This window comes from Chlamydotis macqueenii, chromosome 20 (genome assembly GCF_036417535.1).
Source record: "Chlamydotis macqueenii isolate bChlMac1 chromosome 20, bChlMac1.mat, whole genome shotgun sequence".
In the NCBI taxonomy this organism is placed as follows: domain Eukaryota; kingdom Metazoa; phylum Chordata; class Aves; order Otidiformes; family Otididae; genus Chlamydotis; species Chlamydotis macqueenii.
This window is the reverse complement of record NC_141575.1, coordinates 10,155,415-10,180,227: the sequence shown is the minus strand read 5'-3', so window position 1 is coordinate 10,180,227 and position 24,813 is coordinate 10,155,415. Positions and strand designations below refer to the sequence as shown.

The following is a 24,813-nucleotide window of genomic DNA, read 5'->3' as shown; positions in this document are numbered from 1 at the left end:
TGGTGGAATTTGCTTTGCAAAACAGGGACTGCTGGTAGGAAAGGAGAAATGTCAAAGTGTACGCTCGCTCTCTTTTGATCTTAATGGCAAGAGATTTTTCATGTTTCTTCTATTTTCTACCGTCAAATATTAGTGTCCAGTGGGTATTTAAAGACTGTAGACAGGGCCTAACCTAATATGCTTGTAAGTAGGAATGAACAGTTCAAATAAAATGTAAGTCTACCCTAAATTGAATCCCAACTAGAACTTTACCCTCATTGAATTTAGAATAGCTTATGATTCACTTGATATTTTTCATTCCCCTTTGTGTCTTTGAATTTCTTGATTCCTATGAAGATACAGAAATGGAAGGTTGGGATATAATTGTTGTTTCATTTCCAGCCTAACCCAGAGATAGTTTTGTTGGTGGGATGGTGGATGTGTTGGGACTAGTAGGGGCAGAAGAGAATGTGTTTGAGCAAGTTGTTTGGAGAGTTTGCCTTTCTAGGGGCAATTATTTGTAAAGATTGAACCATCGACACCTGGTCTTCATCAGTCACAACTGTGAGTTGAGGAATGAAAGGTGATGTTCCTGAAAAGGAGTTCGATGTGACTAGCACTGGCTGTCTGGGCCATGAGATGGTTTCCTGTGCAAAACTCTACAGGAAGGTGGAGGAAGGGTGCACGTGAACGTGTAACAGAAAGCAGAAGGGAAATAAATAGTGTGAAGCATCCCCTCATCTCAGAGATGTGGGTAAAGGTTCCTCCTGGCTCGCTGCCTGATTGTGAGATTCCTTCTGGGCTCAAGAGGCCCCCACTTTCAAGCACCTCTTAAACCTGCCAGTTAAGGCTTAAAGGTGACTTAAGTGGCTTTTTGCTGGCCCTTCGCTCACAATTGTGGTTTCCTGTGAGGTTCTGCACTTGGCTCTGCTGATGTGTGACTGTCACACCTGCTCCAGCACAGCAGTAAATGCACTAGAAAAGCCTGTGGGACTCTGGAGGTGACTCTGAAATGGCTCTTCTCTCCTAATACACCTCATGCTGTTGTCTGCTCTCTGTTAGAAGTGACCTGAAGCCAGTTTACTAAAGCACAAATCCATAACTCCTAGATATTGAGATGGATGAGAATAAATGAGGTTTGTTCACAGTGGTATTTGTGTGTCCTGGGGCTGGCAGCCTGCGGTGTGAGTGGCTGACAGGGGGTGTGAGTGGGTTCAGACTCCTATGATCACTCTTTATGTATGTGTATGTATCAGCTGTCCTTGTTCTGAATTAACATATTGAGGAACAAAACCGTTTACCCAGCAAAAGCGTGAGCAGACAGGAGAAGGGGGAAAAATTGGCTGAAGTGCTTTCCTTGCATTACGTTAACAGGAAGAAGCAGCACAAGGAAAAGTTTTGTTTTGCCACTTGGAATCACACAACACATTTCTGATATATATATATATATATATATATATTTTTTTTTTTTTACACTGCGTTCTCTGTTGTATCCAAGGGGCGGCTCTGGTTGAATGTGGGGTGGCAGGACGCAGGGCTGGAAGAGAGCAGTACCAGTAAATCGGACCAGGGGACTGATGCTGCACTTAGCATTGACAGCTGTATAAAGATGCATGAAAACAAGGATGCTCTGCTTTCTGATATTGTGTGGCATGAGCTGAAATGCTCTCTGGGAACACAGCATATGGCCAGGACCTCCTGTTCAACCTGGAGAAGAGGAGGCTCCGGGGAGACCTTATAGCGGTCTTCCAGTACCTCAAGGGAGCCTACAGGAAAGATGGGAAGAAACTGTTCAGTAGGGCCTGTTGTGATAGGATGAGGGGTGATGGTTTTAAAATAGAGGGAGGCAGAATTAGATTAGATATTAGGAAACTTTTTTTTTACGCTGAGGTTGGTGGAGCACTGGAACAGGTTGCCCAGAGATGTGGTGGATGCCCCATCCCTGGAAACATTCCAGGCCAGGTTGGCTGGGGCTCTGAGCAACCTGATCTGGTTGGAGATGTCCCTGCTCCTGGCAGGGGGATTGGACTGGGTGGGCTTTGAAGGTCGTCCCTTCCAACCCTAACCATTCCGTGATTCTATGATTTACCTGGGTCTTCAAAGAGGAGGACATACCCCTCTTGGAGATCTCATAATGCAGCGCACTGTGGAAAGTGAGGAGCAAACAGATGAAAAAACTTAACAGTGATAAAGCAAGCAATGCTTGGAGGTATGTGAAGAAATGTGCCACCAGCGTCTTGTCCGTACCAAAGAGCCTGTTCTGACTTCTCAGCTTTTTAGAGCATCTGGGAGCAAAGAGCACACCGTATCTAACGGCTGGGTTACACATACAGTGTGAAATTTCCATAGCCCTGTCCTGGGGAGAGATTACCCTTGGGACCTGGTGTTCACCAGCGCTGAACTTTTCTTTTCACCCTGTGTTTGCTCTTGGAAATGCACTGAGGAAGATGCCTGGCATGAGGAGCTGTGTTACGGAGCTGGCAGTGCACGTATAACGCACTGGTGCCACGCGCTTGTGATGGAGATGGGAGCTGAGCTCCTGTGCTGTGCGAAGGAGCTGTGTGGATGTAATTGTGCTCTCTTTCTCCCTGCAGTTTCATAAAGAAGACAAAATCCCATAATGATGTTAGTGTTAAATTGCATTTGCTATTGAGTTAGGATGACTTTAACTCGCTAATAAGAATCAGCCGTCTTGTATGTGCCCACAAAGGTGATAGATCATTCCCAGTCTCACTCCGCTGCTGTGAGGCTGATGTTGATTTCTTGTGTTTCAGTATCACCGATCACTTACAGGGAAGTTGGGCAGTGATGGCAGGATTAGGAGCAGGCACCGAAGAGCCTGACAGCGGCTTTGAGTTGCAGTATGGGAGTGACAGTCAGTAGCTGGGGGAGAAGCAGGGAAGAGCCTGGAGTGTGGACTGGTGCTTTGCAGAACTGATACTGGAAGTATGCAGAAGGCAGAGACAGACTTAAGGATGACCAAGCCCTTGCAAGAAAAGCACAGAACAGATCAGCAAAACTATTAACTTGAACGCAAAACTGCACTGAAAATTCTAACTGAAGCCTCCCCTTGTGTGAAAGCCATCCCAAGAGAGAGAGCCTGCATGTGACCTGTGCATTGCCCATGTCCTGTTTATAGAATCACGGAATGGGTTGGGTGGGAAGGGACCATTAAAGCCCATCCGGTCCAACCCACCCGCCAGAAGCAGGGACATCTCCAACCAGATCAGGTTGCTCAGAGCTCCGGCCAACCTGTCCTTGAATGTTTCCAGGGATGGGGCATCCACCACCTCTCTGGGCAACCTGGGCCAGTGTTCATCTCCCTCATAGTAAACAATTTTTTTCCTTATGTGTCCAGACTGAATACCTCTTTTGAGGTCTTCAGTGGGTTGATGCATAGACTTTCCTCCAGCTGCTTATAGAAGTGTGGATTTCACTCATGTTTCCTGCTGGTTTTAAGCCTGCTCCATCCCATTATGTTGTTACAACATGTGTTTTGCTTGAGTGGCAGAGAGGTTTGTTATTATATAGAAAAATGAGTCTTTTAAGTCACTGTTTATTTAGTTTATCATTATCCCTTGTGTGTGACAGTCATCTAATTCTCAGTATCTTTCTGAATTTCAAACAATAAACAGAATCATGTACCACCTGTGCCCTGCTGCTGGGCAGAAACCTAGTGGCAGAAAACCCTCCATGCCCCAAAACCCTCCCTACAGCTCCATGCCCAAACTGTCCTGAGCATCCTGCTCTTGAGCAGAAGGTGGACTGGATTTCTCATCTCCCATTTCACCAGAAAGAAGCCTTACACTATGCTTTGAAATGACATATTTGCTAATGATAGCTTGCAGATGTATATAATATATCAGTATAATAAATCGGTGTGTTCATCAACGGAAGTGTAGTTCAGCTGATAATTCCCTCGGAGATCCCTGAGCAAGCAGCACAAGTTTCCCCTGCCTGGCTGAGCTGCTTTGCTGGCCCCTGTGAGAGAAAAAGCACATGATCAGCGGGGGAATCTGTACAACTGATGGGTCCTGTGTGGAACGATGAGTTGTCACTACAACAGTCTCATACCAGTCTAAATTCTGCCTTGGCTGATATCCACTTATTCAGGTTTTTCTCCTGGATTTTCAAGGGCCGTAGGGCCTGTTTGCCAAAGGGCCGAACACCCAGGTCTTTCAGGGATGCAGTGTTACTGCCTGGCAGGCTTTGCACTCTTCCTCGTCTGGGAGGTTTTGCAGAGATCCAAAGATATTGTAATGGAAACTGTGGAGCATGTCTAAGGCTAAAATGGCTTTGAAATGTTTAGATGCCACGATGGGTCCGATGCATGTCTCTGACAGTGCCTGGGTCTGCATCCGTCCGGAAACACAGACTGCCTGACCCTGTGCCTGCATGGACGTTCTCTCTAAGGCTGAAAGAATTGGGACACTTCAGCCCTGATTCAGCAATTTACCCTGTTCAGAAAAGCACTTGAGCAAATGTGTAAAGCTGAGCAAGAGTTTAAGTGCCTCGCTGCATCTTCTGCATTTTATTTAATGTCTCAGTTGAAGATAATTCAAAATGACTGTGGGGTGGCCACCTCTGGGTTTAATAGGAGACATTTAAGTTGTACTGCAGGAGAGTGATAGATATCATACAAACTTAGAGCCCCTTCAGCAGAGCAATTTCTCTCTGAAAAGAAATGAAAATCTCTCCAAATAACAGCTTAATCATTAGCACTTGCCAAGAAGTGAAAACTCCAGCTGAAGAAATTCACTTGCAGCTTGACAACATTATAGCATGGTGGGTACAAGCAGCTCTCTTACGTGCCCAGCAATTGCTTTCCTACACGAGATGAAAAAGGCAGCTGCGTGCTTTCAGGAGTGTGCCAGTCTGCTTATGCCATGACTGCTGCTTCTGTGGCTGGAGTAGAAGAGAATAACAGAACGCTTCTAAGAAAACCAAAAGTGAAGGCTTTATTTGCTCTTGTAGTTCCTAAGGCAACCCAAGATACCAGCGACCGGGCTCTCCGACAGGAGAGGCTGGCTGTGCGTGGGCTCTGGGAGAAAGTCTTTACTCTTTAACCTACAGACCGTGTGCCCTGGGACACGGGAGAGGAACAAAGGCAGGCTGCCACAGTGCGTACAATATCTGCGTTTTGGTGCGGTGTCACATCTGGGCAGCTTGGTCTTGGGATGAGCAGGATGCTCGTCGTGTGGGTGCAAGGTGACTCAGGGGGTGCTGGGCTTAGGGAACCCCACAGATGGGTGCTGTCAGGGCTGTTTACTGTGTTGTGTCAGCAGCAGAGAAGAGGGGGAGCAGTGTGCTGATAGAGGTCATCTGTGGTCAGTCTGCTGGCGGATGTTGTGAGGGTGCTGCAACGAGGTGCAAATTGAAGCTGCTCTTTGGCAGAAGGTGCCATCGTTCTCCTTTCTCTGCCTTCAGGGTCAGCACTGGTGACATTCAAGCCTCTTTCCTTCTTATAGAGTCACAGGATGGTTTGGGTGGGAAGGGACCTTTCAAGGCCATCCAGTCCAACCCCCCTGCCAGGAGCAGGGACATCTCCAACCAGATCAGGTTGCTCAGAGCCCCGGCCAACCTGGCCTGGAATGTTTCCAGGGATGGGGCATCCACCACCTCTCTGGGCAACCTGTCCCTGTTGATTTTCCTCCAACAGATAAAGTTCCCAGTGCTATAAAAACTTTCAAATGGAACATTTTTAATCCAGATGTTTTCTTCCAGCAACATTTTCATATTCTCATTCCAAAAACCAGTAAATGCTTTGTGAATCCCTTGCAGAAGGCAAATTGCTCAGTAACTATGGAAAGTGGGATAACTGCTTGTGAAACAAAAGAAACTCTGGATCAAAGTCGCCTTGTCTAGTGTCCAGACTGAACAGTCATGCAGTAGGGAGGGAGTTCGTCTGCATGGGTTTGTAGCCACGTAAGAGCTGAGGATACAGCCCAAACAGCTGGAGAACTTGCATTGGCTCTTACGGTGGAAGCATAGGAGCTGGATTAAAAATATTGTCATTTAGCTGGATTAAAAATATTTGCTCATTTGTTTCTGCACAGAGCAGCAAGGTAAATTTGGAGCAGTTATCCTGTGCAGAGCTAGCAGTGCTGGTACTGGCCATCAAGCTCACAGCCAGAGGTTGGGTCCTCGCAGGGCCAGGGAATAATGACAGACACGGACCGCAGTGTGGTGAAACCTTCCGGTGGTGGAGACCACAGCCGTGTGGTACAGCATGGGAGGAAGCCAAGAGAAAAAATTGGATAGTTCCCATTTTTTTTTTAACCAGATGTTTCCTAAGGACAGGTGTAATTTGAAGCATTTGAAACTGTGTTTTAATAACAGTTAAATCACCTGCTCTTCAACATAACCAAAAAAGATGGGCATATCTGCTCCTTTTAGGGTTATTTTGTTTAGTAGCATGGTCTGCGGCAAAACCTTTTGATGTTTGGCAGTGTCCATCCCAGCAAAGAGTCTTGGAATATGGAGAAGAGTAGCTCTGGGCCAGTCTCAATTTTCCTCACACTTAATGAATTTACGTTCTAGTAAATATTTTCACACTTAAACTTTGGAATTTCATTTAGTTTTCATTCAAATTTGGAAAAAATTGGCAATACTTTGGGTTAAGAATTTTTTTTTTTCCTTTAGCAGACAGTCCTTTTCTATTTAAAATGTCTTAATGAAACCTTGTGGAACATCTTTAGATGGAGCTAAGGGGATCATGACCAACTGTTTTTTGTTTTGTTTTGTTTTGTTTTTTTTTTTTTGTATTATTTTCTCTGAAAGACGAAAATGGTGGTGATAAACTAGCTTTGGACTCCAGTCCTGTGAAGCAGGGTTTGCATTGACAAAGGACTGTTGGACCTGGGGGCTTTGCCGTGCTCTGAATGTTGCGTGACCGAGACCTCGGCTCCAGCTCGTTCTGTGAGCGGTAGATGTATCTACAAGGATATTTTCTGCTTATAATTGGCCAGGGGAGAAGCTGTATCGCTGGAGGTAGTCTCATTAGAAGATATAATGAGAGAAGGTGGCCTAACCTAAATAGATTGATGCTCTGCACAATCCCAATCATCTGCTGAAGAACGCATGCATGCAATAGCCTATTGTTAAAATTTTATACAATGGATTCAAGACTTCAATTAATTTAAAGAGTTTTCTGCTCTTTCAATAAATTGAAAATTTATTGGGTAGCTGTTGCCTGCAGTGTTTGGAGGGGAAAATCAGTGCTTGAGGTATTCTTCCGGGAAGAATCTCGATCTGCATTTAAGATTATAAGGAAACCTGCATGTTATTCTTAGGACTGTCATTATCTACAGTGATTTTGGGCATTGATCCACAACTTCCTATGTTCAAAGACAGAAAATAATTGAGTATTGGATTGTTTCAGTGTTCTGGGAATCCATCTCTGTGACTAACTGTCTTGCTGAGTTAGGGAAAAGTTTATTGTGCATCCACTCAGTAGACCAACCAAACCTCTCTTTTCATCTGAATGTATCCTTATCCTTGTGTAAATACTCTGTATATCTGTGAGGAACCAAACCGGACAGAGATCTAAATACGTGTGTCTGTGTGGGTACACAAGTGTGTGTATTCGTCCCTCTTTACAACTTTAGGATTCTGTTTGGGGACAGCTTTGGTGCTTTGGTGAGAGACAGCAGATACCTGAAGCCTTGCTGGTTGGCTTTGCGGTATTAAAAAAACAAATTGAGAGAGCACCAAATTTATTCTAAGTGTAACTTGATTTCTTCTCAAGAAATGAATGACATGTAAAGCACTCCTGCTTTCCAAGAATTTCAAACCGGGAAACAATGCCTGTTTTTCTAGGAGCAACGCTTCCTCAAACGCCGCCCAACCTCTGTGCTTACCTTTTGTGGAGACCTGGCAGTGCTCTCTCCCCCTTCTCAGAAAACAGAGCTTGGTTGCGTGCGAGAAAAGAGACTTGGAGATAACTACATGAGGTGCCTGTGGTGCTGGTTTGAGTCAAAAAGTGTCTTGGAGTTTTGCTGGGTGAATTGACTGCCCCCTTATCATCTCAGTCTGAGTCACGTTTAGGTGAAATTGTTTGTGTCACTTGGTCTTACTGGCTATTTGGCTTTTAGATTTGTGTTGAATATTGAATACAGGTAGGGAAGGTTTACTGAGAGCATTGAAATAAATGGGTCTGGTTTGGTGCGGGTGCCCCCACGGCACTTTTCTCCTGAACGCTTCCACCATGGATCTGACCTTCCTTGTCACGAACGTGCGTTACCTGTTTCCAACAGGAATTGCCTGGATCAAGTTTGCATTCATAATTAAAGTTCACAGCTGTTTAAAAATAGAAGAGGAGAGAATTAAAAAAAAAAAAAAAAAGATTAAAAAAACATGTAGAATCCCTTGACCAGCCCGTGATTTGTACCAGTGGAAGAGCTTTCGCAGGGCCAGGCAGGCAGGCGCGCTCATGAATAAAGCAGCTGAGTGAGTCCACACTACCTGGGGAAAGAATGAATTTTTTTATCAAGAAATCCTGCTAGCATATTTACGTATTGATTTATTGGTGCTGTAAGCCTTTGGATCGAGGCATAAAACATCAGCGTTTTTGGTTTTTCAGTCTCCCTGGCTCTGTAGGGCTGGAGAAGGAGAGAAACAAAGGGGAGGATTTAGCTTCTGTTTAAACGTGGCTGAATTAACATTACTACTGCATGCAACCACTATAGTTAAAACGTGTTTATACACAGCTGGCAGTATTGTAGCACAACTAAAATGCTGCCAGCTTCTAGGATTTTACTGGAAGTTTTCTGGCATTTGGGTTGGTTTTATGCATTTGGATTCTTTCCTCTGAAAGCCCGGCTCCTGGATTTACGTGCTCGAGAGAATTATAGCCCACTTCCTCTCTTATTTGGGACTTTCTAACTCTTGTCATCAGAAAAGCTAGAAAATGTGAATCCTAAAGTACCTGTATGTCCCTTGGGGAAGCATAAGGGTGGAGGGGGGCAGCTCTGGGGCTGGAAGCAGCATGAGCCGTGCCAGGCTGGGGGATGCCAGCCCTACGGAGAAGCGACAAGGTCTGTGTTATCATTTCTGCAGAGCGCTGGCTCTGCCCGGAAAGCAGTGGTTTATCTGGCAGGACGTTGGGAAGGATGCTGCACAGTGTGGTGTGACGGCGTGGGGCGGGCAGGCTGCTACAGGATCTCCTGCTTTAGGTATGTTTAGAGGGGGGAAAAAAGCACCTCTCCCAATTATTGTGGCTGATGTGATGTTAAAGCCGGTGACAGTAAGACAGTGGCTTCTGAGACTATAAAGTGATAAATGAATGCAAATTAAGTTATGCTTTCAGGCCGATTTTCTGAAATTGAACTAACCCCTCCTGCCTTCTGCTCGGGTACGTGTTGCCATTGCACTGAACCTCCCTGCGTGTCTGCTTTTTGTCTTCTGCCCTGAATGGGCTCTTACGCTGCTTCCACCAACACTACCAAAGGGGGGCTTTATCTTGAGCATCCCAAGCTTGTTACGGGTTCAGCTGGGCCCTTGGTCCAAAGGGAAAAGAGCTAATGCCAGACCCTTATCCATAGCTGGTGCTGCCACAGCTTTCAGAGTCTGCAGCAGAGGCTGATTGTGTGTGGTCTCTGGCCAGGAGTAGGTTGCTTTTTTTTTTTTCAGGATGTGAAACACTCTGGATTTGATTTTGATCCTGGTGGTGAACGTGTCTGTGTTCTGCACCTAAAGAGCAAGTGGCTGAGGGGCTGGATGCAAGTGACTTCCCTTTTCAGGGCAGGAGGATTATCTTCTTTTCAAGACATCATCTGTTTTAGTGTCGTGAGAATCAAAGGATTTTCAGATATTTTTTCACCTGATGCCCACTTGGGAACCGGGAGTTACGGATGGATCTAAGGAGCAGCTGGGGGATTTGCACAGGGTGGATTGTTATTACGTAGTGAAGTGGACTGACCTCTGTCTTGAAGGTAAAAAAGAAGAGTAGAGTAACTCAAAGACCTTCTGTGAAGAGAGAGGATCTTCTCTGACATGCTGATTTGACTGTAATGTGCCAAGGGTTTAGTGTGCCTCTTCCCAGAGAGCTCAGATTGAGCAGGTGTAAACCCAGGACGTGATTGCCTTTGGCCCAGGTTCCGCGGAAACAGGAGCCCAGAGGCTGGTGGGCTCTCTGAATGCTTTTCGTGCAACTGTTGGCCCTCATGTCAACAGGTACCCCATCCAAAAGGCCCCCAGAAAACACATCTTTTTCCTAGTGTCCAAAACCCACATGAGACCTACCACAAAGGCACAGGAGGCACAACTCGAATATCTCCTCTTGGAGATCAGGAGATCCTCCAATCTCGAATTCTTAGCTGGATCTCAGGTCTTCTTAAGATCCTGTCCATCCCATGGCCAAACGTGGAAACCTCTAGCTAAGGAGTTTCCCTCAAAGCACACATAAGCAGGTAAAACTGCAAGAAACAGTGTTTAAGCCTGACTCCAAATTTCCCTGCAGCTTGTTGGACTGGGGCTCTTCCATTTTGATCCATCCCCTCTACATATGAGGGCACCTGCTCTGAATGACCTGAACCCATTAATCCCAGATGGAGGGATGCTCAAGGGGGATATTTGAACCCCAATCCAACCTAGTCTCGCTGCATGTAGCACGTGTGGGAGTGTGATTTGGGCTGCCCGCTAGTCTCATTAACCAGCCCATTTGAGTTGTATCCTTCACGTAGATGGGCACACCAGGCAGATGCTCTGTCATCTCCCTCCCGTGGGTGGTACAACCCCTGAGCATCGATCGGAAATGCACCTCTCAGCCAACTTAATTTTGCTCAGAAGGGTCAATCGCCAGCACTCCCCCATCCCCGGCTGTCGTGTCCCTGCAGAGCTGAACGCCAGATGTTCTCTGCAAATGGACTGTAACATCTGAAAGTCAGTAACCAAAGTTACTGGACTGACTTTGTGCCAAGATTGTGTTTAAACTGGAACTAGGGGAAAAAAAAGGCTTTTGTTTTTGCAGATTCTGGTATTTTGTATAAACCAGCACATTGGATCAGGACTTGAGAGATGGGACTTCTTTTGCTGATCTGCTGGGAAATGTGGAAGCAGCTCCCCTTTCACCTGGCTGTGACATAATTTCTCCTTCTCTAAAGCTGGTGATAGCAATAGAGACCTCTCCTCAGTGCAGGGCTTGGTGGTACTTCTGGGTAAAAAAGGCTGTCTAAGACTTAAAAGATGAAAACGTTTTAAAAAATGTATTTTTTTTCTTATGTTTTCAGTTAATCCAAAGAGATGCGGGGGGAAAAAAAAGGAGAAAAATTAATATTTCTGAAAAGTAATAAATTTTTATAGTTTTTTTGGTAACTGAATAAATGGAATAGAGAAAAAATATTTCACAGCTTTACAGAATGAGATGTTAAGATATGACTTTCTCAGGTAGGTGAGGAAGATGCTGAACTCCTCAGCTCTTCCCAGTGTGTTATTGATGGGAGATTGAGGCCTCTTCGTTATCTCCTAGACCCCTGGACTCATTTCTGAAGGCTGCAGTATTTTTAGAAGTTTACGCAAATCCCTACAGTCCCCTTTTGTGGTCATCTTTGTTTACAATAAAACTTATAAAAAAGCTATACAAAGACCTGCTAGATTTTAGGCTTGAGTTTATCTTTTTAAGGGCGAAGCCGTGTGTCTCCTGCTCTGATTTGACAAATACATCAGCCTACACTCCACGAGGTTGGATTTTGGGGGCAGAGGTATTTTCTCCAGGGCTTTCAGCAGAATGGGGTCCAAACATTCCATCAGGGCTTTTGCTTACCAATAGCGCAAATAATGAGTATTTCTTAATTAGAAAAGGCAAAGTTTGTGCTTCACCATAGCTATGCGTTCAGGGGCTTCAGATGTGAGTTAGATTTGGACTTGAACCTACTAAGTTAATATGAAGCCAGTATAGCCCATTCTCCATCTGTGAAGGTACTTTTCATTTTCTAGAAGTGAAGATCGACACTACAGGGTATTACAGTAATGTGGACTATGTAGCATCCCAGAGAAGCGACTGGTTTAAATGTCATTTCAGCCTGCAACCATTTTGTGAATAGAGAAGGTCGTCATTGATTCCACAGATCGAACCTGGAATAGCTTTTCTCAGTGAATTTGAGTTTTCTGCCCTTCTTGTGCAAGGTCTGTCTGTCTCTGATGAAGAGCTCAGCAGGAGTTAGGGCCTAGAGAAAATGTGCTGGGCAAGGCAGGGCTCCATGTGCTTATTGTATGTGCTTTTAATATTTTTGGTTTTGTTCTTGGTAATTTCTGTGTTCACCTAACCCTAGGAACAGGAACAGGTAGAAATAAATCAACCACAAACAGTGTTGCTAATTAACAGAAGTAGCGAGGAGTGAATTGTGAAAAATCAGATGGAGGGTAAATAGAGTTAATCTTGGGAAGATTACACTTTAATTGCCCCAAATAAGTCAGGCTCTGCCATTGATTAGATTAAAGTGAGTGAAACCTAGGTGTACTATGCATTTAGATTAAAAACATAGTGAAGAGCTAGCGGTCTGTGGTGTGTCAGCTTTGGCTGTATCTGTCAAATTAGGTCCCTTCGTTATTGAACTCCACTTTGGAAACATTTCCAAAGGATTACGTGTTAGCCCATTAATTGGTCATTTTTCACATTGATGGACAATGTACTGAGCAAAGTGGTGGCAGAATTTCTTCTTGGAGATTTGGAGCCATTGCCTCAGGGTTGCTACTCCTGGCTAAACTGGCTGAAAGAAGAAACTCATGAAGCAGCAGATTGGCTCCTTGTTCAGAGGCAATTGAGAGTTGTTTTGTTGCTCTACTGGTAAAAAAAAGGGGAGTAACTCTTCAGTTTAAAAGGGTTTCTAACAGCTTGAGGGCCCAAAGCAGCATCATTGCACAGCTAGAAACCCTAGCTGGAGATCTGCCGGCAGGACCAGCCTTGACCTTGTTCTGGGGTTTGGTACCCAGGCTGGTGCTGGTACGTGGTAGGATGGTCTGTGACTTTGTGCTTCTGTAGACAGTGCCCTTGAGGTCTCGTTTAAAGCTCTGAAGTCAATAGAAGAACACCTATAAGGTATTTTGGCTGCCTTTATGCAGAGGAGCTCTGGTGAAGGCTGCTGTACAGGGCATCCATCCCCGCCATGTGCCACCTGGCATTTTTGTACGGCAAAGGTCTTTGTTGTTCTGCTGCTTTTGTGTTGCCCAAGAGGATTTAACAACGTTCAGCAGTGTTTAATAGGTTATTTAAATAAGTTATTTAAACACATGCTGTCACCGCCTGGCTCGTTTGGTCCTTGACAGGCACTGAACGAGGCTGTGGGCGGTGCGGAGTGGTGGCAGATCTTCGGTTTGCACTGGCTGGGAGCAGCGGTCAGCTCTGGGTTGCAGGTCCATCAGGTCCCAGGTTCACCCTTGGGGCACGGCCCTAATATGCAGTTTGGCTGCTGGTCCATGGCATGCATGCCGGGGTACACGTGAATTTCTCGTCCCTCTTGCCGTGTGAAATACAGATTTAGGTTGTGGAGATGGGCAAGGTTTGGGGGATTATTCTGTTTGACTTGCTCTACCTTGCCGTCTGTAAATCTCCCGAAACCTCAGAAGCCTCCACACGTTGAACAGAGACAGTCACTTTCCCGTTTGCGAGGCTCTGTGCAAACCAAATTTCACTTGCTTGTGTGTTTGTCATTTTGCGATTCAGGAACCAAGATCTCAGTACTGATGCAAACCATGATTAAGCAGCCCTGGTAAAAACTGCACAGGCTTCCCTTCCTTGGGGCTGCTGGGTCTTTCTGCAGGAGCTGTCATAGTTTTCCCGGTAACTCCCCACCGCTGACGAGAGCCTTGATGGCAAGGATGCACTGCAGAGTATTTCTATACCCCTTCCCCTACCAAACCAGCTCCTGCTCCCTTTGATCAGCCCTGTTTGAAGTCAGCAGTGCGTGGGATTTGGCTGCGAGGCTGGCGGCCTGCGAGGCTCCCCTGGTGATGCCCCAGCTGCAGGGACCACTGGGCTGAAATTAGGCAGGGGGCCCAGAGAGCTGGCGTTGCACTGCCGGGATGGGGATGGGTTGGGAGAAGGAAAGATGAGCAGCCAGGGCTTCACCGACCATTTTGTGGTGATGGAATGAGGATGGATGGAGCAGAGCTTCTTCTGGTCTTGCAGCAACAAAGAAGCTCCAGCAACACGGGAAACTCATCTTGGGGCAGCCAGGTACCGGGGCTCGGCCTCCCCGCACACCCCGGGAACGTGGGCCGTGGGCAGGGCTGCAGAAAGGGAGACGAAAGGTAATATAAGACCATTTCTGGTCTCTGCAGCTCATTGCAAGCAGCAGTAGACTGCTTTCAAGTCAATTGTTTCAAAACATGTCTTTAAATGAATTAATAATTAGACACAGCTGCCATCTTGTTAACGTAATGAGGCAGTGGCCTGAGAGTGCGCCATGTCTGAGGGGCAGAAGTGAGTGTTGATACTGGTCTTCCTCTGATCTTGGGCAAACCACAGAAGGCTTGGTTGTGGGAAGGATCTCGTGCTTTGCTGTACACTCCATTCTCCTTGGCTGTGTGGGAGCTCAGGGCGTTAATCTCCCTGCACAACAGGAGCCTTTCAGCTTCGGCATTTGTTGTAGGTGACAGTATTCAGCCACCTGTCTCTGTAGATAGGTGACCGTACTGTCACTGCTCAGGGGTGCCAGCAATGTGCTAGGTACTGCATGAAGGGATGGGCCCCTAGGTGCTTAAAGCCAACTGTGCAGAGAGTCAGCAGATACAGATTGTCCTCTGGCATCCAGCTGTGACCGGGATGCTCCTGCTGAGCAGTGGCTCCAGGGTGGGTGATGATGCAGAGTCACATGGAAGAGGCTAGGAGGATGGTCTTGAGGATTTAGGTTAGACTTCAAGCAAAAAAAATAAAAAAGGGAGGGGGAAGGAGGCACCAGCTGTGAGTAGGCATGGTGGCTGCATCGTGATACAAGTGCCAGTCAGGGGATGGAGGCAGACTGGAGTTGGGCTTGTTGGGAAGAGCGCTTCAGGGGCTGAACTGTTGGTATGGGCTTTAGATACCTGAGGTACAGATCTCAGGGTCTCCGCTGAGACCTCAGAAGTGTACCTTCGACTTCCTGTTCCTCTGGGCTCATCCCGCTGCCCACCCTTTTGCCTAGTGTTTTGCCCTCTGGTTCATCCTGGATCCCTGAGTGTGAGGCAGAGCAAACAGCGAGGCCCTGCCCTGAGCATAAGGCAGTCTAGCAAATGCTCGGAGGAGGATGGTTAATTAGTCGTATTTCAGCACATTTCATTTTTAAGGGCTTTGATCGTGGCATGGAATTGTGGATCTGTCGCCAAGTTTGGGCTTCAAATGAATAAATAAATGATAAATGATCATTTGGCAGCAGTGAACCCGCTGCACTCGCGTTGCGTGTTTGTGCGGTTTCCTCGTTCCCATCTGTTCCCCTCCTCGCGGGCCCGGCTCCCCGGCCCCCCTTGCCTGGCTGGTGACGGCCCCCCTTGCCTGGCTGGTGACGGCCCCCCTTGCCTGGCTGGTGACAGCCCCCAGCCTTGCCGAACGGGACGTGCCTGCTCCAGCTGGAAAAGTGAGGGCTGCCACCTTGCTCGACAACACGAGAACAGAACAGCCTCTAAAAATAAAAACCATGGGTTTTGCTCTGGTGATCCCAGGCGAGCAGGCCGGGGCTGTGCTTGGGACTGTCCCCGCATGCTGAGGACGAATGTCTGTGTTCCCTTTGAACCCGTCTGTAGACACGCGGTGCAGGAGAGTGGGGAAAGGCAATAGGTAAAACCAGAGAGAGAAATGGAAAGGCAAAACAGTGAAGAAAGAGGTGGTGCTGCTGGGGAGGGATGACAGGTGTTGCAAAAGGCATCAAAAATCGGAATGAGCGATTGGGTTGCAGAGTTTTCCCCATTTTTCCACTCTCATTGTAGCAGCTTGTTTTCCCTTCAGAGTTATTTGTCTGTCATGTGCTGGTTTTGCCGTTGGCAGGGGTGGTTTGTGGTTAGGTTGGACGGTCCCTGTTCCTCTCGGGTGACTCACTGATCAACTGACACGGATATTTCTGAAGATGTTTGCTATTTGGAGAAATGCCTGTCATGCGTTTGATCCGGAGTGTTTTCCTCGAGGAAGAATTTGGGCAGATATGCACGATGTTAGAAGTGTCTCAGAAGGTATCCGCTTGCATCAGAGCTATGTTATCACCTGTCAGAGATGTGATGACATCGGTCACCCACATCCCATGTTGGTTTTCCTTGTTTACCAGGTGACTTCTACTTTGAGGTGGCATCAAGCACCACGTGGCTGAAATGTTCGTGGATGCATTTAAAGCCCTTCCTGTAAATCCTTCTGCAAGCAAAATTACACTTGCAAATATGATTCAGAATAGAGACCAAAAAGCACCACAGATAATTAAAAGGCACCCATATCAGTTAGATTTAACACATTTTGTGGAAGCTGGTGTTTGAGAGTTCTTCTGTGCTCTCTGCCAGCCAGTTGTGTTATGCCTTACCCTCTGCAGGAGAACATCTTTGGCCGTGTTCTTTTTCTTTTTGCTTCCCTTTTCTCCTCCCTTACACCCGACACCAGATTCCCAAATTGCTGCATCCTTCACTCACAAGAGAAGAATTTGCATTTTTCTCCGCACTCAGCTCCAGTGAAGGGCCATGTGGCATTTCACTTTTCAGCAGTTCCTTAAAGTACTCCCTTGTGGCTGATGAATGCAGAAACCTTGCCATAAACTAAACCACCCTCCCTCCCCTCGATCCAGACTGCTGCTCACTCCAGGAGCCTCAGAAGGGTTCTGATGACAGAAGCCCAAAGTGCTGAGTAAGCAGATGTGGAATTGCAGTCTCTCTGAAGACACCTTGTTTTCTTGCAGACTCGTTGTCTTCTCCTGCTCGGTGTGAGTGCCCCGATTCTGGACATGGTGCCATGCTCTCCCTTAATCACGGCACAGATGTGGTTCCTTCCCGTTGTTGCTGTGCCTCAGTGTGGCTGTAAATACGACGCTGATGCTCAGCACGTGGGATGGCAGAGTTGAGATGGGAAGGGAGGAGACTGGGGTAGAAAGCCTGCACAGACGTAGGTCACTCGAAAGCCTGGTTTGGCCCTGCAGCAGGGCCGGCCTGGAGCTGTGGAGTTAGAGAGGAATCTTCTCACTGGAGCTAATGACAAATCGTGGTGTGGATGGTAGCACAATCAGCTTGGTTCATCAGCTCTTTTGCTGGCATTTGAACTTGTCAATGTAAAAGAATGAATGATCAGTGGTGGACAGCCCTATGGAAATCCGAGAGGAATCTCCTCTGCCCTGTGCTTTCTGTATGATATTTTGTTTCTGAGGCTGATTAGTATTTGATTTTTTTCTCTCTCCTTTCTTTTGATTTCCAGACAAATGATGCTGCAGGAAATACCTGGAACTGGCTTTACTTCATCCCTCTCATCATCATTGGCTCTTTCTTCATGCTCAACTTGGTGCTGGGCGTCTTATCAGGGTAAGACACTAACGACTTATTTGCCTCCACCTGAACACAAAAAGCAAAGATGTGTTGGTTTTAGCACTGTGAGAGGATGTAGCTGAAAAAAAGAAGATGAAGTGATACATCACCCTGTACGTTGTCCTCCTTCACACATTTCCTACCCTGCCCTTTCCTTGCGGTGCGTTATTTCTGAAGACGATAGAGCCGTAGCATGGGGGATAGGCTGGTGAAAAGTCGTTAAGTGAGATTATTCCCAGTCCAGGCCCAAGAGTTAAGTGAGCTCCTTGTGATTATATTGACTGGGGTCTGTGCAGCCAAAACTTACTCCTGCATCATCTGGAAGACCTGTCAGGAACCACTGATGCCGCTATAAATATTTCAGTGCTGGAGCTGGGCATCGAAGGGTTCACAATGCATTTGGTCTAATTGTGCAGCATGGAGAAAGGGGAAGCTCAAACAAAAGGCAATTAAAAGATCTCAGTTTGTTGTTGTTTTGTTTTGTTGTTTGGTTTTGGTTTTTTTTTTTGTTGTGGTGGCTTTTTTTTTTTTTTTTGGATGATGGTATTTTTTGTATTAAAAATCCCTCGCTGTTTAAGCCAGTGTCTGGATTTTGGGGTCACACTGGTTTCTTGATGTTCAAACCCAAAGGGTCAGCCAAGGATTTGGTGTTTCTTGCACATGAGTTTTGGATTTGGGCCATTGTGGAGATCAAGCTGCCAAGTTTGAAGCCTGACTGGAGCATCCCCAGTGTCTGTGGAAATTTGATCTGGAATTTACAACCTGACTCATCTTAATGGTTTGCGAGCTCTTAGACTTTGGCACCTCATTTTGCATACAGTTTCTTCTTAGCCCATCTAGATGATCTACGTCTATCAAGATCTAGATTTATGTGTGGCTCTTGGCAGCACGGGGAGAGACAAAAGAGTTAAAGCTGCTGAGTGGTAAAAGCCCTTGAGTGCTGCACCTTTGCTCTTTCTTGTTAAGTTAATAGAGAAAGAAAAATGTTTTCCAAGGAACAGATTCATGCTCCATTTTATTATTTTGTTGAGGATCCTCGTCCTCAAAGCACGTGCCGGGGACAGGAGGAGGAAGGCAGCAGTGCAGTTTCCTTTGAGGACTGGGAGATGTGCTGCTGCAGGAGAGCGTCGCGGAGAGGCCATGTCATGCACTTTGTTCCTTCAGTCCAGGAACAATGGTCATGATCAATAACCGATCAAAGCCATTCGCCAGACATCCTGTTGTATCAGAGGCTTTGTAAAGGAGAGCTTTGTGCCTGTACTTGTCTGACGTGTGATTTAAAGCGAGGACCAGAGCCAGGGCTGAGTGTGGTTCGTGAGGTAGTTCATCTGCCTCGCTCCACGGTGGAGTCAGCCCACAGTGGCTGTAATGATACTCATGATTTAACACAGAACTTGGAAGCCTGCAGGCTCCTGTTCCTTTGTGCTGGATTCAAATGTGTTTGGTGACCGAAAGATGGAGACCTCTGTCTGGCTCTCCTGAAAGCCTCTTTTTGCTTTGGGCAAAATATGAATATCGTATAAATGTGTATCTTCTAGAAAAAATGCGGCTGTCTCCATCAGGCTTCCCTTTGTTAGTGGTAAGGATGATAATATCTTCTTCACAGAGGGAAGCTTTTAAATTCTATTTTGCATAGTGGTTTGACATCCTTGGCTGGAATAATTCCTGGGGAGAGGCTGAAGAAAATAAACATCGTAGTGCAGGTGTTAACCAAGCTGCTCAGCAGGCTGCTGGTGGGCTTGCAGCTATTGAGTACTGGAAGAAACTGGGTATGTCTGAATGGACTGGTGATGGGAAGGCACCGGAAAGATGGAAAGACCCTCTGAAGGCAGAAACTGTGACCATTATGTTTGCTAGCCAAAAGCCCCGGCACTGTGGGGAAAAAAAAAGACATTTCTGCTGGAGGTGACTATTTATTTGGATGGCTGTCTGTGCTTGGAGAGGGAGCCATTGCCAAATGCATGCTGACTTCCTCAGGGTGCAGCAGTTTCACTCGAGGACATTACGCCATCCGCATCCCAGGGACAGTGTCAAGGACTCCTGGCAATATCCCACACTCCTGTTTCAACAAAACAAAGTTTATTTAGGGTTAGGGGTTCTGCAAATAGCCCCTGAACAGGGTTAACTCAGCAATCACTCGTGAGCTTCCTATTTTCATGATCTGTGCACCTCCAAGACTTTAATATTATCCTGGCTGTATCCGGGGAGTGATGCAGTGCTCTGCTCTCCCTCTCCACGTGTTATGGAGAGGGAGCAGCGGGCTAGCAAGTGGGGATGTAATGCCCCCAGGAAACAGTTGCAGAGCTGAGGGTAGGTCACTGATTTCCTAGGCTTGTGTGTGACCTTCGTTACTGTCCTTTTTCACAAAAACCCCCTTGGTCAGGTTGTATTTTATTTTCCAATACTTTGCCATAAACATCATCAGTGTTACGGGGTTAAGCTTCAGCACGCCGCTGTCTGGACCTTGGAAAGCCACAGAAAAGGCTTTTACCCTGAGTATTTTGTGTTGCTGTTAGTTTTGAGATGTTTCCTCTCATGTATTTGTGCTCCTTGGTGGGCAATAAGGAAACTACAAATTTCTGAAGTAGGTATGCAGACGCTATCCCAGATTATGACACTATAAATAATTTGAAATGACAAGTTATTGAGCTTCCTACAGATTATACAGAGTTTTGCTATAACTCTTAATGGAATTTTCTACCTTTCTGTAGTTATTTGTGAACCCATGTCAACACTGAGCAGATACCTCATATGAGTGGGCTCAGCTCCTGTTCGAGCCGTGTAGACAGATTTACCCCGTTAGGGTCCCAGTTCTCATCTGCTAGCAAAATGTGGAAGCATTTGCAATGCAAATACTACGGAAGAGCTGATACCTGTTTTAAAATAAAAAGCAAACAACCTTTCCCCTCTGCTGATTCTTCTGGAGTTATAATAAAAATGAAGGCAGAGAAGTGACAGGGAGATGTGGAAATCTAAGTGCTGGCAAAGACTTGATATAAAAATAACCCACCATCTTGGGCCACAGTTGATATGACAAAAATCTGAGTACCTGGCTAAAGATGTAATTAAAAGCATATTGACTCTGTAATTCAGATTAAATGAGGCTGCCTGCATGTCTGGTGATCAAAGCACTGCCAGTGCTCCTGTAAGCAGTTGATATTTAAATACCCTCCCCAAATGGTGTGCTCTGCCTTCTGCTCCGTTCCCCTCCCTGGTGCAAGCGCTGGGGGCCAGGCTGCCACTGAATATCCGGGATGATCCTAGGACGTGGGATGTGCGCGTTGCAGTGGATGCTGTGCCGTACCTGCTCAGCACGGTGCTAAGGGTGGGTCTCTGACTGGAGGAATGGGTAGCAGCTCCTTGCCAGGTTGCACATCAATAGCAGACATGGACTCCCTTCTCTCACTGGGAGTATGGTAGGATGTAGCATTTTCCTGGAGTACTGCAGTGGTCCTAGATATACGAGTGAGCTGAGATTGAAACAGCTCCTAAAATCCAGGAACGGCCATCGCTCGTTCACAGAAGGTACGGGGCTCTCCAGCGGGAGCACAGCATCCTGAGTGCCGTGGAGTCGTGGTGACGCGGGTTTGTGTTCCTTGTTGGGGATTTTCCTCTTTACTCCTCCCTATGTGTTCCCCCTGCTTTCTGTTTTCCCTCTCTGGTGCTTGATCCCTCTGTGAGCTGATAAAACTCAACAGCCCTGCAGAAATCAACAGAGCAGAAAACCACAGATTATTTTCTTCTGGAGGAGCTTTTGTTGAGTGCCATAGCTGATTCAAGAAAAGATCAGGACTGCACAGGTCCAGGAGAGCAGAAGCAGGAGGAGAGCTTTCTCTCCCCTTGGACAGCACTAAGACCTTAGGTAGGCTCATTTGCTGCTTCACCTCAACTGCAGAGATGAACTTGATTAAGCTGGGCAGAGGCAGGGTGTGTTCTGCCCATCCATGTGCTGGGAAGAATGTTGGGGTGACTGCCCAAGCCTGATACCTCCCCAATCACAAACACAAAAAGGGGGAAAAAAAGAAATGTAAAAATTAAAAGAGGAATAGGCACCTAGTTGAAGTTCTACTGAACCATCCATCCACCCAAAGAACGAACCAGGTTTTTCTCGTACTAGAGAGCTGCTCTTGACTTTGTTTCCATATTAACCATGAGAAACCAACCTAATCATGCTAACCAGAAAGCTGGGGAACCTTCGTTCCCAGAAAGTGGGGTGGCATTTTGTAAGGCTTCCAGTGTAGAGTGGAACAGCAGCAGTAGTGAAAATGTTTAGAAATTTATATCAATAATATCTTTCTCTTGAAACATCTTTTTGCGTTGACTGGGGTGGGTGATTATTCCTACTTATTAGATTATTTGTAAAGTCTTGGTAACTTAGGTAGCAATAAAGGCATCCATCACAGGCAATGTGGTAACACAATCACAACCTTTTCTTAAAGAAAGAGATTGGCTGCCGCTGGTGATACCATGGGAATGTTCTGGTTCCCAGTCGTGCCAAGCAGGGTTGACCCCAGATGCCTTTCTTTTTTTTCCTAAACACAAGGTTGTTTACTGCTTGGGGTGTCATGGGATTTGGCTTCAGTTCTGACCAGAAAATGCCCTGTGATGATCCTGATAAATTTTTTATTGAACTCTACACATGGTTCTGCAGTTTGCAGGGAGGAGGGGAAAAAAATACTCCCTATTGAATAAGGAAGTCTTGACTGACATTTATGCTTTTTTTGCCTTTATATTGTTTTCTTGCTAGCAGGCTGCAGCCCTCTGCCCCCCTGCTCCGGCCAGTGAGAGATGGGCACCCATCTCCACAAGCATCTTAGCATCCTGGCATTCCCTCCCTGGCAGTGATTCCCACTGCTGTTTTTCCCATCCTGCTGCTGTTCCCCTCCCAGCCCTCGGCCTCCCCTCAACCCAGCCTAGCAGCTTTCTTCCATGGGCTGGTGGGATTATGGAGTTTTCCACTGCTTGGGTGTTGCATTGGGTGTTAATTTTGCCGGGTGATGAGCTTGGATGGTTCCATACACTACATTTGTGACTGTTTTGATGCTTTGGATTACACAACGCAAAGAGGATAAACGTTATCATGGGATGCTGTGAGGAAGATGATTTAACTTCTTTCAAGGCTAAGTGCTTTTTGGCACCGTTTCACGCAGCCGCAGGGACGGAGAAGGTGGCGAGACAGCAGGAGTGTTGGCCAGAGAGGGCACTGCACTGTGAGTGATGCGTTTGAATACCAACAGTCTGTGTCTCTGGAGTGTGAAAAATGCTGCTGCTGCATCCTCAGTTATTTATGGGGAAGCCTGAAGTATTTCCAGACCAGCCAGTAAAGAATAATGATCTTTCCTGAGGTTGACTCATCTGGCTGCAGTAGCCAAGCGTGGAGAGGCACCGCAGTGGCCCGTTTGCATCTTCCCTGTTTAGGTATCACCATGATGTGGTCCAGACCTGCTCTGCTCCGAGATGTGCAGCTTGTTTTGGGAGACCGCTTGGTGTAAGAACCATAAGGGGACATTTTGAATGGACAGCAGGAGCCTGGCAAGGGGGACAGCCACAGACCGTGCCAGCACCTTGCAGGCGAACAAGGGGCGGGGTAAACGATGCTGTGATCCTTCCCCGCTGCACCCTGTTTTGAGCAGTCTCAGCATGGGGTGATGCTCTCTGGGCAGACTCCCATGAAACACTCTCCCTGGTGCGCACTCCGCTCTCCGTAGGGAATATGTTCCTGACTCTTGCACCTTGGGTCGCTGAGGCTTTTGTTCTGTTCGAGCGGCTCCCTGGGAGGAGGCACAGCCTCATCAGACCTCATTGAACTGGTTGTCTCGGTGACTTCCTCTGCTGAGTTTCGTGACATATTTTCCCATCTTGAAGATTTTTGCCAAATTGAGATCATAAAACTTCAGCCTGTAAGACGTGCAGAGGCTGGGCTGATTAATTTGTCATAATGGCAAAGCATTCTTCTGTCCTCCTTCTCCCTCATTACAGAGACAATCATTCATTTTCCCTGCAAATTTGTTCCAGGTTTGCTGTTACCTGCTGTGATCTAGCTTTGGCTGCTGTTAATTATTTGCAGCAGAAGAGCTGCATCGTGAAAAGATAAGAGATGCTACTTGCTTTCTCGTTGCTTTTAGTCCTTCTCCAGCCTGTGCTGGGAAAGATAGTGGAAAAAATGTTTTATTTCCTATTGTTCCTTGCTCATCACCCTTTTTAACAAAGCCACCATTGCAAACAAGAGCTGTGGGAGAAGCACGTGCGTTTCTTGCAGAAGGGGTCAGGGAGCAACGACTTTCCACGTGAGCTTCGTCTCGCCAGGCTAAATGTCCTATCAGATGTGGATCCTTTGCTCCTTTTGTGTTTTCAGCTGCTGTAGGAGAAATGGACTACCTTTTTTTTCCCTTCTGTTCATCCACAATGGAAATGAAACCTGTAATATAGGAATGATACATAGTAGACCTAAATTTGAATTTCCCCGGGCCTCTGCTTTGACTTTGGGGTGTAGATTTGAAGAACAGAGCTTAGAGGTTCATCCAGCAATTGCAGCAGACTGATACTATGAGATAAATGGTGCTTTTAAATTCCTCTTTCTCTCTTTGTTGTTGCTTCCTTTGAGCCACGTTTGCCCATCTGTGGCACTCGCAATATTTCAAATCGGATTAGGTGGAATCAAAGTGAAACTGGCACAGGCTGAATGTAAAAATGGAAGGAAGGAAGATACATTGAAGGCGTCACCTCTGTGCTCTTTCTCTTCTCTTTCTAGAAATACAAGATGTATCCCATATCTGGCTTGCATTTGAAGCATCTTCCTGCTATGTTCAGTGATAAAAGTGGCGTGAAGCCTGGCTCAGTGCTGTGAGATCAATCTCTCAGTGATACTTTCATCCTTTATCAGCTGGTTGAGGCGAGCTATATTTTCCCCCTCTTTAGAGCAATGAGGAGGAAGCAGAGGTAGCTCTAGCTGGGCAGGATTGATTGAGCCAGCCCTTACTCCTCAGCAGAAGATATTGGGGTGGGTTAAGGAGCTCAGACAGCTGGGTCTGAATGTGTGGGCGCAGTCTGGGAGAGATGGACATGCCTCCTCAGACCATGCCCAGTGTGATCTTGGCCAACTGTAGCTCTGGGTGAGACAGAAACATCAACACTGTGTGTCTTTGGGATTTTGTGCAGCTGGTGGGACAACCTGGGGTGGATGATGAGTCACAGAGCTTTGTTGCCTTCAGCACTAAGAAATCTCAGTCATTCTCTGGGCTTTCATTGTTTAATAGCAAGGTTCAAAACTGACTTCTCAGCAAAGCACCTTTATGGGCAGGGCAACAGGATCTTAGAGGAACCAAATGTCACCAGCTTAAAGAAATTCTCGCTGATGGTTTTCCAGGTGAATTG

General features: G+C 46.5%; 1 protein-coding gene across 1 annotated transcript in view; it reads left to right on the top strand.

The window, feature by feature from the left end:
- Positions 1-24,813, top strand: part of LOC104482992 (voltage-dependent N-type calcium channel subunit alpha-1B) — a 286,868-nt gene that overhangs the window by 114,853 nt on the left and 147,202 nt on the right. The window contains exon 7 of the mRNA XM_086763488.1: positions 17,333-17,436. Coding sequence (XP_086619614.1) covers positions 17,333-17,436 — 104 coding nt within the window. The remainder of the gene's footprint in view (positions 1-17,332; positions 17,437-24,813) is intronic.